Source organism: Rattus norvegicus, chromosome 11 (genome assembly GCF_036323735.1).
Source record: "Rattus norvegicus strain BN/NHsdMcwi chromosome 11, GRCr8, whole genome shotgun sequence".
Classification (NCBI taxonomy): domain Eukaryota; kingdom Metazoa; phylum Chordata; class Mammalia; order Rodentia; family Muridae; genus Rattus; species Rattus norvegicus.
In genome coordinates this window covers 76866212-76880649 of record NC_086029.1, presented here as the reverse complement: position 1 = coordinate 76880649, position 14438 = coordinate 76866212, and the positions used below count along the sequence as shown (strand labels likewise).

The following is a 14438-nucleotide window of genomic DNA, read 5'->3' as shown; positions in this document are numbered from 1 at the left end:
AACCATCCAATGGAAAAAAGATAGCATTTTCAGCAAATGGTGCTGGTTCAACTGGAGGGCAACATGTAGAAGAATGCAGATCGATCCATGCTTATCACCCTGTACAAAGCTTAAGTCCAAGTGGATCAAGGACCTCCACATCAAACCAGACACACTCAAACTAATAGAAGAAAAACTAGGGAAGCATCTGGAACACATGGGCACTGGAAAAAATTTCCTGAACAAAACACCAATGGCTTATGCTCTAAGATCAAGAATCAACAAATGGGATCTCATAAAACTGCAAAGCTTCTATAAGGCAAAGGACACTGTGGTTAGGACAAAACGGCAACCAACAGATTGGGAAAAGATCTTTACCAATCCTACAACAGATAGAGGCCTTATATCCAAAATATACAAAGAACTCAAGAAGTTAGACCACAGGGAGACAAATAACCCTATTAAAAAATGGGGTTCAGAGCTAAACAAACAATTCACAGCTGAGGAATGCCGAATGGCTGAGAAACACCTAAAGAAATGTTCAACATCTTTAGTCATAGGGAAATGCAAATCAAAACAACCCTGAGATTTCACCTCACACCAGTGAGAATGGCTAAGATCAAAAACTCAGGTGACAACAGATGCTGGCGAGGATGCGGAGAAAGAGGAACACTCCTCCATTGTTGGTGGGATTGCAGACTGGTACAACCATTCTGGAAATCAGTCTGGAGGATCCTCAGAAAATTGGACATTGAACTGCCTGAGGATCCAGCTATACCTCTTTTGGGCATATACCCAAAAGATGCCCCAACATATAAAATAGACACGTGCTCCACTATGTTCATCGCAGCCTTATTTATAATAGCCAGAAGCTGGAAAGAACCCAGATGCCCTTCAACAGAGGAATGGATACAGAAAATGTGGTACATCTACACAATGGAATATTACTCAGCTATCAAAAACAACGGCTTTATGAAATTCGTAGGCAAATGGTTGGAACTGGAAAATATCATTCTGAGTGAGCTAACCCAATCACAGAAAGACATACATGGTATGCATTCATTGATAAGTGGCTATTAACCCAAATGTTTTAATTACCCTAGATGCCTAGAACAAATGAAACTCAAGACGGATGATCAAAATGTGAATGTTTCACGCCTTCTTTAAAAGGGGAACAAGAATACCCTTGGCAGGGAAGAGAGAGGCAAAGATTAAAACAGAGACTGAAGGAACACCCATTCAGAGCCTGCCCCACATGTGGCCCATACATATACAGCCACCCAATTAGACAAGATGGATGAAGCAAAGAAGTGCAGACCGACAGGAGCCAGATGTAGATCGCTCCTGAGAGACACAGCCAGAATACAGCAGATACAGAGGCAAATGCCAGCAGCAAACCACTGAACTGAGAATAGAACCCCCGTTGAAGGAATCAGAGAAAGAACTGGAAGAGCTTGAAGGGGCTCGAGACCCCATATGTACAACAATGCCAAGCAACCAGAGCTTCCAGGGACTAAGCCACTACCTAAAGACTATACATGGACTGACCCTGGACTCTGACCTCATAGGTAGCAATGAATATCCTAGTAAGAACACCAGTGGAAGGGGAAGCCCTGGGTCCTGCTAAGACTGAACCCCCAGTGAACTAGACTGTTGGGGGGAGGGCGGCAATGGGGGGAGGGTTGGGAGGGGAATACCCATAAGGGGGGGAGGGGGTGGGGGGAGGGGGATTTTTGCCCGGAAACCGGGAAAGGGAATAACACTCGAAATGTATATAAGAAATACTCAAGTTAATAAAAAAAAGATTTTTATGTGTGTGCATGACTGCCTATATGAATTATGAGAACCATGTGTATGCCTGGCACCCTCAGAAGGCAGAAAAGTGCACAAATCCTCTGGAGTGGAGTATAGACAGTTGGGAGCCACCATACTGGTCCTAGGAACCAATCTTCGGTCCTCTGCAAGAGTGACAAGTGTGCTTACAACTGAGCCATCTCTCCAGATCCCTAGCTGTGGTAACGCATTTCAGGTTTATAAAATGTTACAGGTAAAAGAAAACCAGGTCAAAGAGTACATGAGATTTCACAGAAACATTTTTTACACCTGAATATAAATCTCAGAATAAAAGGTTTAGTTTAAAAAATAGAGAAGACACTAAAAGGCATTTGGGAGTAAACCTATAGCACTATATGCACATATTATAAAAAGTTATCACACTAGTGACTTTCTACCTTAAGAAACTAAAAAGGGACAAACTGAAACCAAAGTAAATTTTTAAAAGACCAAAGTAGAAATTAATGTGGTAGAATAGAAGTAAACAATAAAGAAATATGAGCCCAAAAGTTCAATATTCATGTATAATTGATAAGCTTCTAACTAGACTGATCAGAAAAAAAAATACTGACACAAGAAAGCAATAACAGAAGTTAAAGAAGAGACATCAACAGTGACCTCAAAGACAAAAGTTATACAAAGAAACTTGACAGTGGTGATCTTCACAGTAGTTACTCATTTATAAGGAAGCGATACATTTTATTTGGTTGTAAAATCTTTACTTATTTTAAGGTTAAAGCAAACAAAATTGGCATTTTGTAGAAAATAATTAACAAGAATTAAGGATACATTCGTATAGCACCTGTTCTCGTTCCAATAGCCAGGATTTTCTGGACTGGATCAAAGGCCAATGCTGTGGGCTGATAGGGAAAACCGTGCCGAACTGTCTGAAAGAGAGTAAAGAGTGGGAGCAGTCGTCAGGGAAGCAAACCTTAGAATAATGACAAGGAACTAGTACATGGCCACCAGAATGACTTTAATTAGCTTTACATGAAGAAAATAAGGAACATGGAATAGCATAGCTCTCATATGCTTTTGATGAGAGTACTAATGTGCTATTTTAAAACCACTTTAGAAAACTATCTTACAAATTGTAAAAAAAAAAAAGAGAAAAAAGTAAATGCGTACCTACAACAAGCCCTGGCAATTCCATTGCATATGCACCTAAGAAAATTTAAGGCATATGTCCACAAAATTATTTTCATAACTATAACACTAGTGACTTTAATCATAACAGTAGAAAATCAGAAATAGTTCAGGTGCTTATCAGTAAAAGAATTAAATAAAAACAAGTGTGGTACAATCATGAAATGAAATACCATGTAACAATTAAAATATATTAATTACTAACAGGTGCAGCAACATGAATGATCATCGAAAGCTCTGTGACTGATGCAGTGCAGTTTTATGTCCAACTTGTCTCTCCCCCCTTTAGTTTTGTTCTCTATAACTCTCACACATATGGATTAACAAGTCAGAAAATTCTATAGGAAACAATGTAGTAGTTAAAACTCATCTGCCCTGTCTCTCTTTAATATCTTCCTTTCTAGATTCAATTTGTATTCCCTTCTGATAGTAAGATATTTTTGCCTGATATATCTTGACATCTTTTCTGCTACACAGTAACTTTTAGGAAAAGCATTTTCTCTTCTACTTCACCCTCCATTACATATAGGCAGGTACATACTATATGCCTAGCTCCCAGGAAAGCATAACTATTTGATTGTACTATTGCTACTTTCTTAATCTGCCACACAAATTGTTTACTCCATGGGGTCAAAATCATTTTTTAACTTAGTCATTTTTTATGTACTTTGTTGTTAATTCAACCTTACATTCTTCTCTCAAATGCCCAAATTTCATTTAGTGATGAATATAAGATACATATTTTTAGTGAGATAGAGTCAAACAATCAAATGACATGCAAGCAACCTATAGTGACAGAAAGAAGCTGGCCTGGGTTCATTAGCAGAATGGGCTGAAAATAAAAGGACACGAGAGATAAAATACTACTTTTAATATGGCAATAATACCAGAGGAAACTCATCCTATTGTACGGCTTATATAATTTCATATTATTTTAAGCATTGTAAAGAAAAATATTTATGAGCATAAGCACAAAATGCTAAATATTATCAATTCATCAATGAAGTCAATAATGAACTGTGACTATTTCAAATTGTTTATTCCAAAAATTGAAATATTATGTCAAGTATAATTACATCATCTTTAGGTATATATGAAAGAGAACATAGACTAGATGCATATACTTTATATATCTTTATACATTTTTAACATCAGTATTAATTTATTTCACCCTTTTCCTTCCTTAAATTTGGATCCCTGTAGGACTCAGCTTCAAACTGAAGGAACTTCTATCTCCTCACATAATAATTACAGGTGTAAACAGAGAAATTAATATAATTTTATTCTATAAGTCTCTTTGCGAATGTTACTTTTAAAAGAAATCTTGTGGGAATGCTATACTTGTGTCACTATTACTTTTGTGAATTTATCATTGAAGTTTGTGATGCTGACTGGTTGTTTTGATTAATAAAATGACCTGGTAATATTTAAATTGATACAGTATTGTCAGAAAAAGTTAAAATACAAATAATTCTCTATAATGCCAAAAGCTTATTGGCACTATTTCTCTGGTATGGAAAAGAAAAGGAAATTTTAAAGTGTGTTTCTGTTGGATTTAAGCAAACTTTCAGGGCTAAAGATGGCGAACGTCACCTAGCAACAGTTAGCTAGAATCTGTGGAGAGGAAACTGGGGATAGGCAGAGAACAGCTATTATGAGAGGTTGGGAATGACAGAAAATCTCTAGTTTCACAAACAAAATGAAGGTGGAAAGTTGTAGAGTGCAACAGAGAGAAGTCCAGAGCCTGCTCTAGAGAGATGGGCCACTCCTTCGGCGGCGACGAGCCAGAGCAAGAGCAACTGCAGATGGCAGCAAAACACAGAGCCTGGGAATGTCTGCAGTCCACAAAAGCGGCGTGTGACAGCTGCATCAGCAGAAAGGGGAGACAGCAGGAAAACCCTCTCCTCTCTGTGCTGGATGGGACAGTCTCAAAAAGCATTTTTTTTCCATACCCGCATTTTTTACTTTGCTACTTCTTAACTTTTACTTTTGCTAATTTACATTTCATCTCCTCCCGTTGGTGCCCAACAAGGCCATCCTCTGCTATATATGCAGCTGGAGCCATGGGTCTGACCATGTGTGCTGTTTGGATGGTGGTTTAGTCCCTAGGAGCTCTGGTTGGTTGGTATTGTTTTTCTTAAAACCATTTTTTCTATTTCTTTCTTTTTTATTAGATAGATTTCTTTACTTATATTTCAAATGTTTTTCCCTTTCCCGGTTTCCTGTCCATAAGCCCCCATTTCCCCTCTCCCCCCATACGGGTATTCCCCCCATCCATCCCCTTTACTGCCACTGCCCATATTCCCCTACACTGGGGGTTCAACCTTGGCAGGACCAAGGGCTTCCCCTTCCACCGGTGCCCCAACAATGGCCATTTAGTGAGGAGCATGACAGTCCTTCCTGACCCACACTCAGAAAACAGAACAAGTGTCTTGAGATTAAACTCTGAAACCTGGACTGAAAAACACTCTTCACCGCAGAGTAAAGAGGTTGTGGATGAGAACTGTACCACATTTAGTGAAGCAGAAATCTGATCTAATTCATCCTGGCTTTGTTTTTGTTTGTTTTTTTGTTCGTTTGTTTGTTTTTTTGGAGTTAGGGTCTTACTACATAGTTTACTAGCTGAGCAAGGCTGGCCTTCAACTCAGAAATCTGTGTGCCTTTGCACAAGCACTGGGATTAAAGGCATGTGCCACCATATCCGGCTACTAATTTACCTTTGAAGGGGAACACAGAGGGCTTTGAAGATACCTTTGATCACATGCAAAAGCATGACCAGCATCCTTAGCCAGACCATAAAAACAGTCTTGAGGTATAACTAGTACTCACAACCAGACCAGCAAAATACCACTCAGGGGCATGGCCAACATCTACATCAAACTAAGACTACCCAGGAGTATACCTCGCTTCCGTGATCCTCAAAGGAATCTCTAGAGGCAAGATCAGAGCTGCAGCCCAGTGAGAAATTACATTCAGACTCTACAACCCAACCCAGTTCTTTTGCTTCCCTTCTATCCTCTTATTTGGTGCTGTCAGTCCTCCTCTTTTCTTTTTTCCTTTTGGTATCCTTTCCCCAAACAACACAGTCTGCCCCAGAGTCCAGGGATGGGGGAGCCTGCGTCAGCTTTCCCATGTGTTTCAGATTGCTGGTTGCATTTGTTTCCTTCCTCTTTCCATTCCACCTTTAGTCCTTCCTTTGTCTCTGTTGTCCCCACTTCTCTTTGTCCTTTCCTCTACTTTTCCCTTTCTCATACTAATAGGAATTGCTAGTCTTACTCTGTTCTTGTCTACACACATTCTAACTAATACTTTCATGCACACAATACTGTGCTCCTTTACTTACTAAAATTATTGAAACTTTCAAACTAGTAAGACAGTTGCGTTTTAATGAACTCTTTCTGTGTTATCATACGTGGGCCTATCTATTTCGCTATTTATTCTAATAGAATTATACCCTTGGAGTAATACAGGGTTCAGAGTCTGTGTCCTGAAGATGTGGGCTCAGAATGTGACTACTAAGTTACACCACTAGTCCAGTAGGAGGAAATGACACCTCAGCCACTATGCCCTGCTATTGCAACCTATTGCTATTTGAACACTAGAAACACTTCCACTGAAAGAATGTAAGTGATACAAACAAGCAAGCAAACAAACCTGACAGAGCCTCTAATCACAGATACACAAATCCTAACACAAAAACAGAAACATGAACATCAAAGCAACAATACACCTCAAAAACTTTACTAATTCCATAGTGATGCCCTCCAATGAGAATGAATTTAGAGATTCAAAAACCAAGGCTAAAGAGACAGTTCAGTGGTTAAGAGCACTGGTTGCTCTTCCAGAAGACATGGGTTCACTTCACAGCATCTACATGGCAGCTCATAACCATCTATAAGTCTAGTCCTATGGAATCCTATGCTCTCCTCTGGCTTCCCTGGGCACCAGACATGAAAATGGTTCACAGACATATATGTGGACAAAACACTGATAAACATAAAATATTCAATGCACATAAATTAAAATAATTAAAACTGAAAAGATAAAATCTTCAAAAGAATAAGTCTGTTTTTAAAACAGAGAGGAAACAAAGTTTCTAATCAAGGTGGTACATGCCTTTGATTCCAGCCCTTGGGAGGCAGAGGCAGGCAGATCTTTGTGATTTCAAGGCCAGTCTGCTCTACATAGTAAATTCCAGGTCATCAAGAGCAATGCAGTGAGACTGTCTCTAAAGCAAAACAAAAATCAGGAGAAGGGGAATAGTAGTTCACAAAATACTTAATGGATTAAAGAAGAATTGAAGTCAACAACATAATAAAAAAAGGGGAAGTCAATATGGACTGTGAAAGTAAAATTCAATAGAGAAATATCGAAAAACTCAGACTGGAAATGGAACACTCAATTAAGTCAAATTATAAACTCAGTGGAAAGCCTCACTAATATAATGAATTTAGTGAAGAAAAAAATACCATGAACAAGTTCCTGAATTAGAATATTCTGACAATGTTTAAAAAATATGAGCAGAACACATGTGATTTATGTAAAATCATTTAAAAAAACAAACTTTTAAGTTATAAGCTTAGAAGAAAAAAAGCATGTTAAAAGAATAATGAATATATTCAATAAAATAATGAATATATTCAGCAGAAAATTTCCCAAACATAGGGAAAGGGGTAGCCACCAAGTTATAAGCTGCATTTATGTGATCGAACAACACCAGAAACAACCCATGTCTGACTACAGTTAAAACACTAAATGTTCACAACAGAGAAAGCATACTAAAAGCTACAAAAGAAAAACACAAAGTTACATCAGAAGCCTATCAGAGTAAGAGGGACTTCCTTAATAGAAACTAAAAGCTATGAGTGTGGAATGAGAAAGTGCAATAGCTGTCAACCCAGGTTACACTATAAAAAAGGGTGTCCTTCACAACGGGAGGAGACATAACACGCTTCACTATGAATACAAACTAAAGGAATTACGACCACTAAGCCAGAGCTACAGAAATCCTCAGATGAATCCTACATAAGGTAGAGAAAAGATAAACACATCTGGGAAGCTTCAGCAAGAGTATGGGGTATAGGCCAGTAAGATACGAAAGCAGCGGACATCACAAACAGCAGCATGGAAGGACTAGGTACCCACCTTTAAGTTATAACTACAAGTGTTAATGCTTTTAATGTCCCAATCAGAAGACCTGTCCCAAGGGATGGGGTTTTAAAATAAATAAATATATTTATTGCCTATAGAAACTCACCTCACTGTCAAACACAAACAGCCTTAGGGTAAGGGCTGGGACAAGGGTACCTGAAGGATAGAAGGTAGTCTGAGAGTGGGCACAGAAGGCACACGTGTAGCAAGGCCAGTGTCTGACAAAGTAGACTCCAAGTGAAAATTATTTAGAAGATAGCAAGCATTGATGAAGAAAACAATCTATCCAGATGGTGTCTCAATTCTACACATATATGCACTGAACATGGTCACAAATTTACCTCAACACGGTAGTAGTATATAACTTCAATACCCACCTCTTGTCCACAGACTGGTCACCCAGACCAAAAAGGTCAACAAGAAATATCAGTTAAATGGTATTCTAGCTGGCTGCTCGGGACAAGAGACTTTAGAGTCTGAGGTAGCTCACACAAACCATGGACATCTCACTAAGGAAAAGGCCCCAAAGCTGGAGAATGCTGTTATGATTGCACACACTGGGCACTGTGCCAAGGTTGAGCCGTTTCTCCCAGCTTCTGCTCTGCTGAGCTCTCCACGGCTATTCAGAGCTGGGAAACAAAACAAACAAAATAACAAAACCCTACTGTCCAGACAAGTGACTCCAAACAGTTCACCGCTAAGGAAGCTATGCCTAACGGGTTGGTGGCTACCAAGCTGCAGATGTGATCTTATATTAGTGATATCATAGGCAAATGTGGCATTTTGCCTGTGATGCTTAAAAATACAATACTTAAAATATGGTTTTAATTGAGTTATTACTTGGATGCTTTTGGATCATGTATAATGTGACTACCTGAATAAAGTAAGAGCTCTAAAAAATATTGGCATTCTAATCAAATAAACAACGCCTGTAGATAATAGCATCATAAAATATACAATTCTTCACATCAATTCATACAACTTTCAGATGCTATGATCTTGCATATGAGAGAATCTGAAGTTACCATCAGAAAACTCTTATAACCTTTATACAATATACAAAACACACAATACACAATATTCAATATAAACAGTACACAAGATAAACAAAAATCAATAGTTCTTCTATACACCAAAAACAAATGTGCCTAGAAAGAAAAAAGAAAAAGAGTCGCAGTCACAATAACTTAAAAAACATATGGGAATGGCAGTAAAGCCCAGTGGGTAAGGAGGTGTGCTGTTACACCTGAGAACCCAAGTAACCATAGTAACAAAGGCAGCATGGCACCGGCACAAGCACAGACACGTGGCTCAGAGGAATATAATGGACAACTTGGTAAAGCATGTGGCTCCATCCACTTGGGTTTTGACAAAAGTGCCAAATAAATGGCAGCCTCTTCAATAAATGGCAAAAAAAAAAGAAAAGGTGGAAAATCAGATAGCCACATGCAGAAGAATAAAACTTTTATCTGACACACTGTACAAAAATCGATTGAAAATGGACCAAAGACAATAACGTATGAAGTAAAACCAAATAATGCTGGTCTAATAAAAGAAATAAACCAGTGATGACAGTTATGACTCCTAAAGATTATTCTGATATACTCAGAGATGAGTTCCTTGTTCAGCCATCATCGCGCTGCAGCACTTGGGAACAGATATGTAGACCCACAGCCAGACATTGTGCAGAGAGTGAGAAACCTTGGAACATTCAGCTTTAAATGAGATTTCCATCAAATCCCACCCCCTTGGAGTTCAGGGAACCTCAAGGACGGTGAAGCAGAAATGGTGTGGGAGCCGGAGGGGATGAAGAACACCGAAGCATAAGGCCTTCTAAATGGACGTATGCAAAGCTCAATGAACTCACGGAGACTGAAACAGCACAGAGCCTGCCTGCATCAGGTCTACTTTAGCGTGTTTATAAATCCCTGGATATGCCAACAAGTACGTCTCTGATTCTTGTGCCTTCTCTTGGGCTCCTACTCTTCTATTGGTTTGTCCTGTCTTACTTCACTTTAATAGTTGTCTTATCCGATTATATTTTATTTTGTTGTAAGGTTTTCTTTTTTCTTTTATTTTATTGGATTTTTTTTAACATTTCAAATGTTATCCCCTTTCTCGGTTTCCCATCTATAAACTCCCTATCCCATCCCCCATCCCCCTGCTTCTATGAGGGCATTCCCTCACCCACCCACCCCTTCCCTCCTCAATATTCTCCTACACTGGGGGATCCAGCCTTGGCAAGACCCAGGGCTTCTCCTCTCATTGGTGCCCAACATATGCACTTGGAGCCATGGGTCTGTCCATGTGTACTCTTTGGATGGTGGTTTAGTCCCTGGGAGCTCTGGTTGGTTGGTATTGTTCTTATGGGGTTGCAAACCCCTTCAGCTCCTTCAAACCTTTCTCTAACTCCTTCATTGGGGACCCCGTTCTTAGTTTTTAGGTTGGCTGTGAGCATCTGCCTCTGTATGTTATATAGTTTTAAAAATGAATGAAGAAATGAAAACCTAGCCACCAGCATAAAGATTAACAACTAAACTGCTATTTATACCTGCCAGGAGAGGGAAAATCATTTTCTTCAATAGAGTAACACTATGTATATCAACCACTCCAGCACTAGTCTCATATTCAGGAGTAGTTGAACATCAGATAATGGACTCCACAGGTTTTTGTTTGTATATGTGGTGTTTAGTGTGTGTGTGTGTGTGTGTGTGTGTGTGTGTGTGTGTGTGTGTGTGTGTGTGTCTGTGTGTCTGTGTGTCTGTGTCTGTGTGTCTGTGTGTCTGTGTGTCTGTGTCTGTGTGTGTGCATGCGCGTGCTTTTATTTGGTTATAGTTTGGTGTTTTTGTTTTTCCTGTTTGGGCGTCGTTTTATTTTGTTTTCATAGTTTTGGGGCTTTTTGTTGTTGTATTAGGTTTTGGTTTGGTTTGGTTTTGAGAAAAAAAGCTTAAAGTTAGGAAGTCAGGGAGAGGGTAGGATCTGGAAGAACTTTGGGAAAGGTAACAATGTAATCAAAATATATTTAAATTTAAAAATTATTTTTATTAATAAAAATATTTTTTAAAGATAGTAGTTGAAATTCTGGGGGACTAGAGAAATGACTTAGCAGTTAAGAGCACTTGTTGCCAAAGAGAACCTGAGTTTGGTTCCCAGTACCCATTTCAAGGGGTTCACAACCTACTGGGACTCCAGCTCCAGGGGTTCAACACCTTCTTCCAGCCTCTAGGGCTATCTGCACATGTGCACATGTCCATATACAAACATATACATTCAGATAAAATAAAATAAATCTTAAAATTAAAACTTTAAAACTATTAATGGAAAATACCTTAAGATAAAAACAGAGGCAAGAATTTTCTAGAAAGTACTCTGTTCCAGTTTGCTTACTGTTAATGTGATAAACACAATGACCAAAAGCAACTTGGAGAGGAAAAGAGTTTATTTGGCTCACACTTTTGATCACAGCCCATCATTGAGGGATGTCAGGGAAGATCAGAAACTCAAGCAGAAGCAGAGGTTGAAACCGTGGAGGAAAACTACTTAGTGACTTCCTCCCTTGCTTCTGCTCAGCTAGCTTTCCTACACAGTCCAGGACTCCCTGCCTAGGGATAGTACCTCCCACAGTGGAATGAAACAGCCTACACCTATTAGTAATAAAGAAAGTGCCCCGCAGACAGGCCCACAGGTCAATCGGATGGAGGCAATGCCCATATTAAACTCCTCTAGATAACTCTAGGCTGTATCAAGTTGAGAATTAATATCTAGAATATATAAACAACTCATAAAACGAAACATTAAAAACCTAACCAATAAATGGGAAATAATATAAACAGGTAGTTCTCAAATGATGAAACATAAAAATCCAGAAAACATATGAGAGTGTACTCAACATCCTTAGCCATCAGAAAATGAACCTCCATCTAAGTGGCTGTCATTACATAAACAAACAACAACAAATGCTGGGGAGGATGCTGAGGAACGAAAACCTTGCACACTGCTGATGCAGATGTAAGTTGTCCTAACACCATGGAAATCCGTATGGAGGTTCCTCAAAATACCAAAAATAGAACTCTCATATCACGTCTGGGTACATACCTGAAGGACTCTAGGCAGTATGCCATATAGGTACCTGAATATCTATGTCTATTATAGCTCTATTCAGAATAGCCACAAGTTATGAAATTGGGCTAGGTATCTGCCAATAGATAATATATAAGAATATGATATATATACATATATACAAATATATATCATACACATAAAATATATAGTATATATGTGTGTATAGTATATAGTGTATGTATATATGTGTATACACACACATACACACACACACACACACAATAGAATTTTATTCAGCCATAAAGAAGAATAAAATTATGTCCTTTGGGGGAGAATGATTGATGAAATTAGAGATACCATATTAAGCTTATTAACTCAAGCATAAAAAAATCAAATACCACATGTTTTCTATGATCATTTTGTTCCTAGAATTCTTTATAGATACACAAAATCATTTACATGCATGTACATGCATACACGCACACACACACACACACACACACATACATATACACATGATGTGAAAGCAGGAAGGAGATTAGAAAATGAGGTGAGAATCCCAGAAGTGAGTTGGAAAAGGAAGAATAGAGGAAAGACATAAGATGAGACTAAATATGATTCAAGTACATTATACTTTTCAAAAGAAACTGTCGGGGCTGGGGATTTAGCTCAGTGGTAGAGCGCTTACCTAGGAAGCGCAAGGCCCTGGGTTCGATCCCCAGCTCCGAAAAAAAGAACCAAAAAAAAAAAAAAAAAAAAAGAAACTGTCTTCATAAAATCCAATACTATATATAATGAACTACCTAATTAATTTAAATTAACACAAGGATAATTCAATGTCAGGATGTATATTGATAGTATTATTACTACATTAACAATTTGAAGAACTGAAACATGATTATCAGTGGTTTCTAGAAAGCTATCTGGTAAAATTTAGTACTTAATACAACACCTTATAAAAATAGAATTATAAGAACACTACCCAAAGAGATAAATAATAAAAAATAGCAATACACAAAATAAATCCCAAATGCAATAATCATTCCCATTAAAATCAGGAAAAAGACCTATATTTATTATTTATCTTTGTTTTATAGGTTCAAACTATTTCAGCAACACAAGAAATTGAAAAAAATTATATAAAAAGCAGGAAACACAATAGATTTGTTAGGGGACTGGGAGCTCAGTGAGTAAGAGTACTTGTGTACAAGCATGATGGTCTGAGTTTTAACCTCTAACACAGATATATAAAAGTCCCACGTGACCACAGGCTAACTTAGCAGTGTGGGAAGGAGTTGGAGGCAGGTGGATTTGGTAGGGCTTACTGGCTGCAGATCTTAACTCAGTGAAAGACCGTCTCAAAGAACGAGATGTGATCCTCCTGATTGATGAACCCACATGCCACAAAACATACATCATACACATACTCACAACCTACGTGAATGAATGAATGAATGAATGAATGAATGAAAAATTTAGAAATAATTTTATAGTGGGTTGGTGGATTAATACTGTGAAAATGGCCATCCTACCAAAGGCAATCTGCAGATACATCACAATCTCCATCAAACTTCTAATGCAATTTTTCACAGAAATTGGAAAAACAATCTTGAAGTTCACATGAAAGCACAAAAGACCCAGGATAGCTAAGACAATTCTGAGTTAAATACTGGAGGAATCAGCATGCCTATTATATACAGAGCCATGGTCATAAAAATAGCATGGTAATGGCACAAAAATAAACACATTGATCAATGACATACAACTGAGGATATAGATGTCAGTCTACACACCTAGAGGTACCTGTTTATGACAAAGATGTCAAAAATACCCATTGGCCAGAAGAAAGCATTTCTAACAAATGCTAGAAAACTGGATGTCTAAATGTGGAAGAGTAATTAATCCTTATCTTTTACAGTGTATAAAAATAAATTCCAAATATATTGAGGATGTAAGCATTAGATCTAAGACTGAAACTTCCAGAGGAGAGAGTGAAGACTGCACTTAAAGATGTAGGCTCAGGTAAGGATTTTCTGAATAGGACCTGGGTTCCACAGGAAACAAGATCAACGATCAATAAATGAAACCTTGTGAAACTTAAAAGCTGCTATATTGCAAAGGGAACATTATCAAGTGAAGAGGAAGCCTACAAATGGGGATTAAATATCTTTGCCAACTATGCATCAAAGGATTAACATCTAGGATTTAAAAACCTAAACACCAAGAAACCCTCAGTTTAAAAACTGAGCTGGGAAACTGAACAGGAA

The 14438-nt window shown here is 38.2% G+C and overlaps 1 protein-coding gene across 6 annotated transcripts in view; it reads right to left on the bottom strand.

Annotated features, from left to right (window-relative positions):
- Stxbp5l (syntaxin binding protein 5L) overlaps positions 1–14438 on the bottom strand; it is a 329014-nt gene that overhangs the window by 287203 nt on the left and 27373 nt on the right. For all 6 annotated transcript variants that reach the window (XM_063270382.1, XM_063270385.1, XM_063270384.1 and 3 more), the window contains 1 exon segment: positions 2602–2699. In XM_063270382.1, the coding sequence (XP_063126452.1) occupies positions 2602–2699 (98 nt within the window).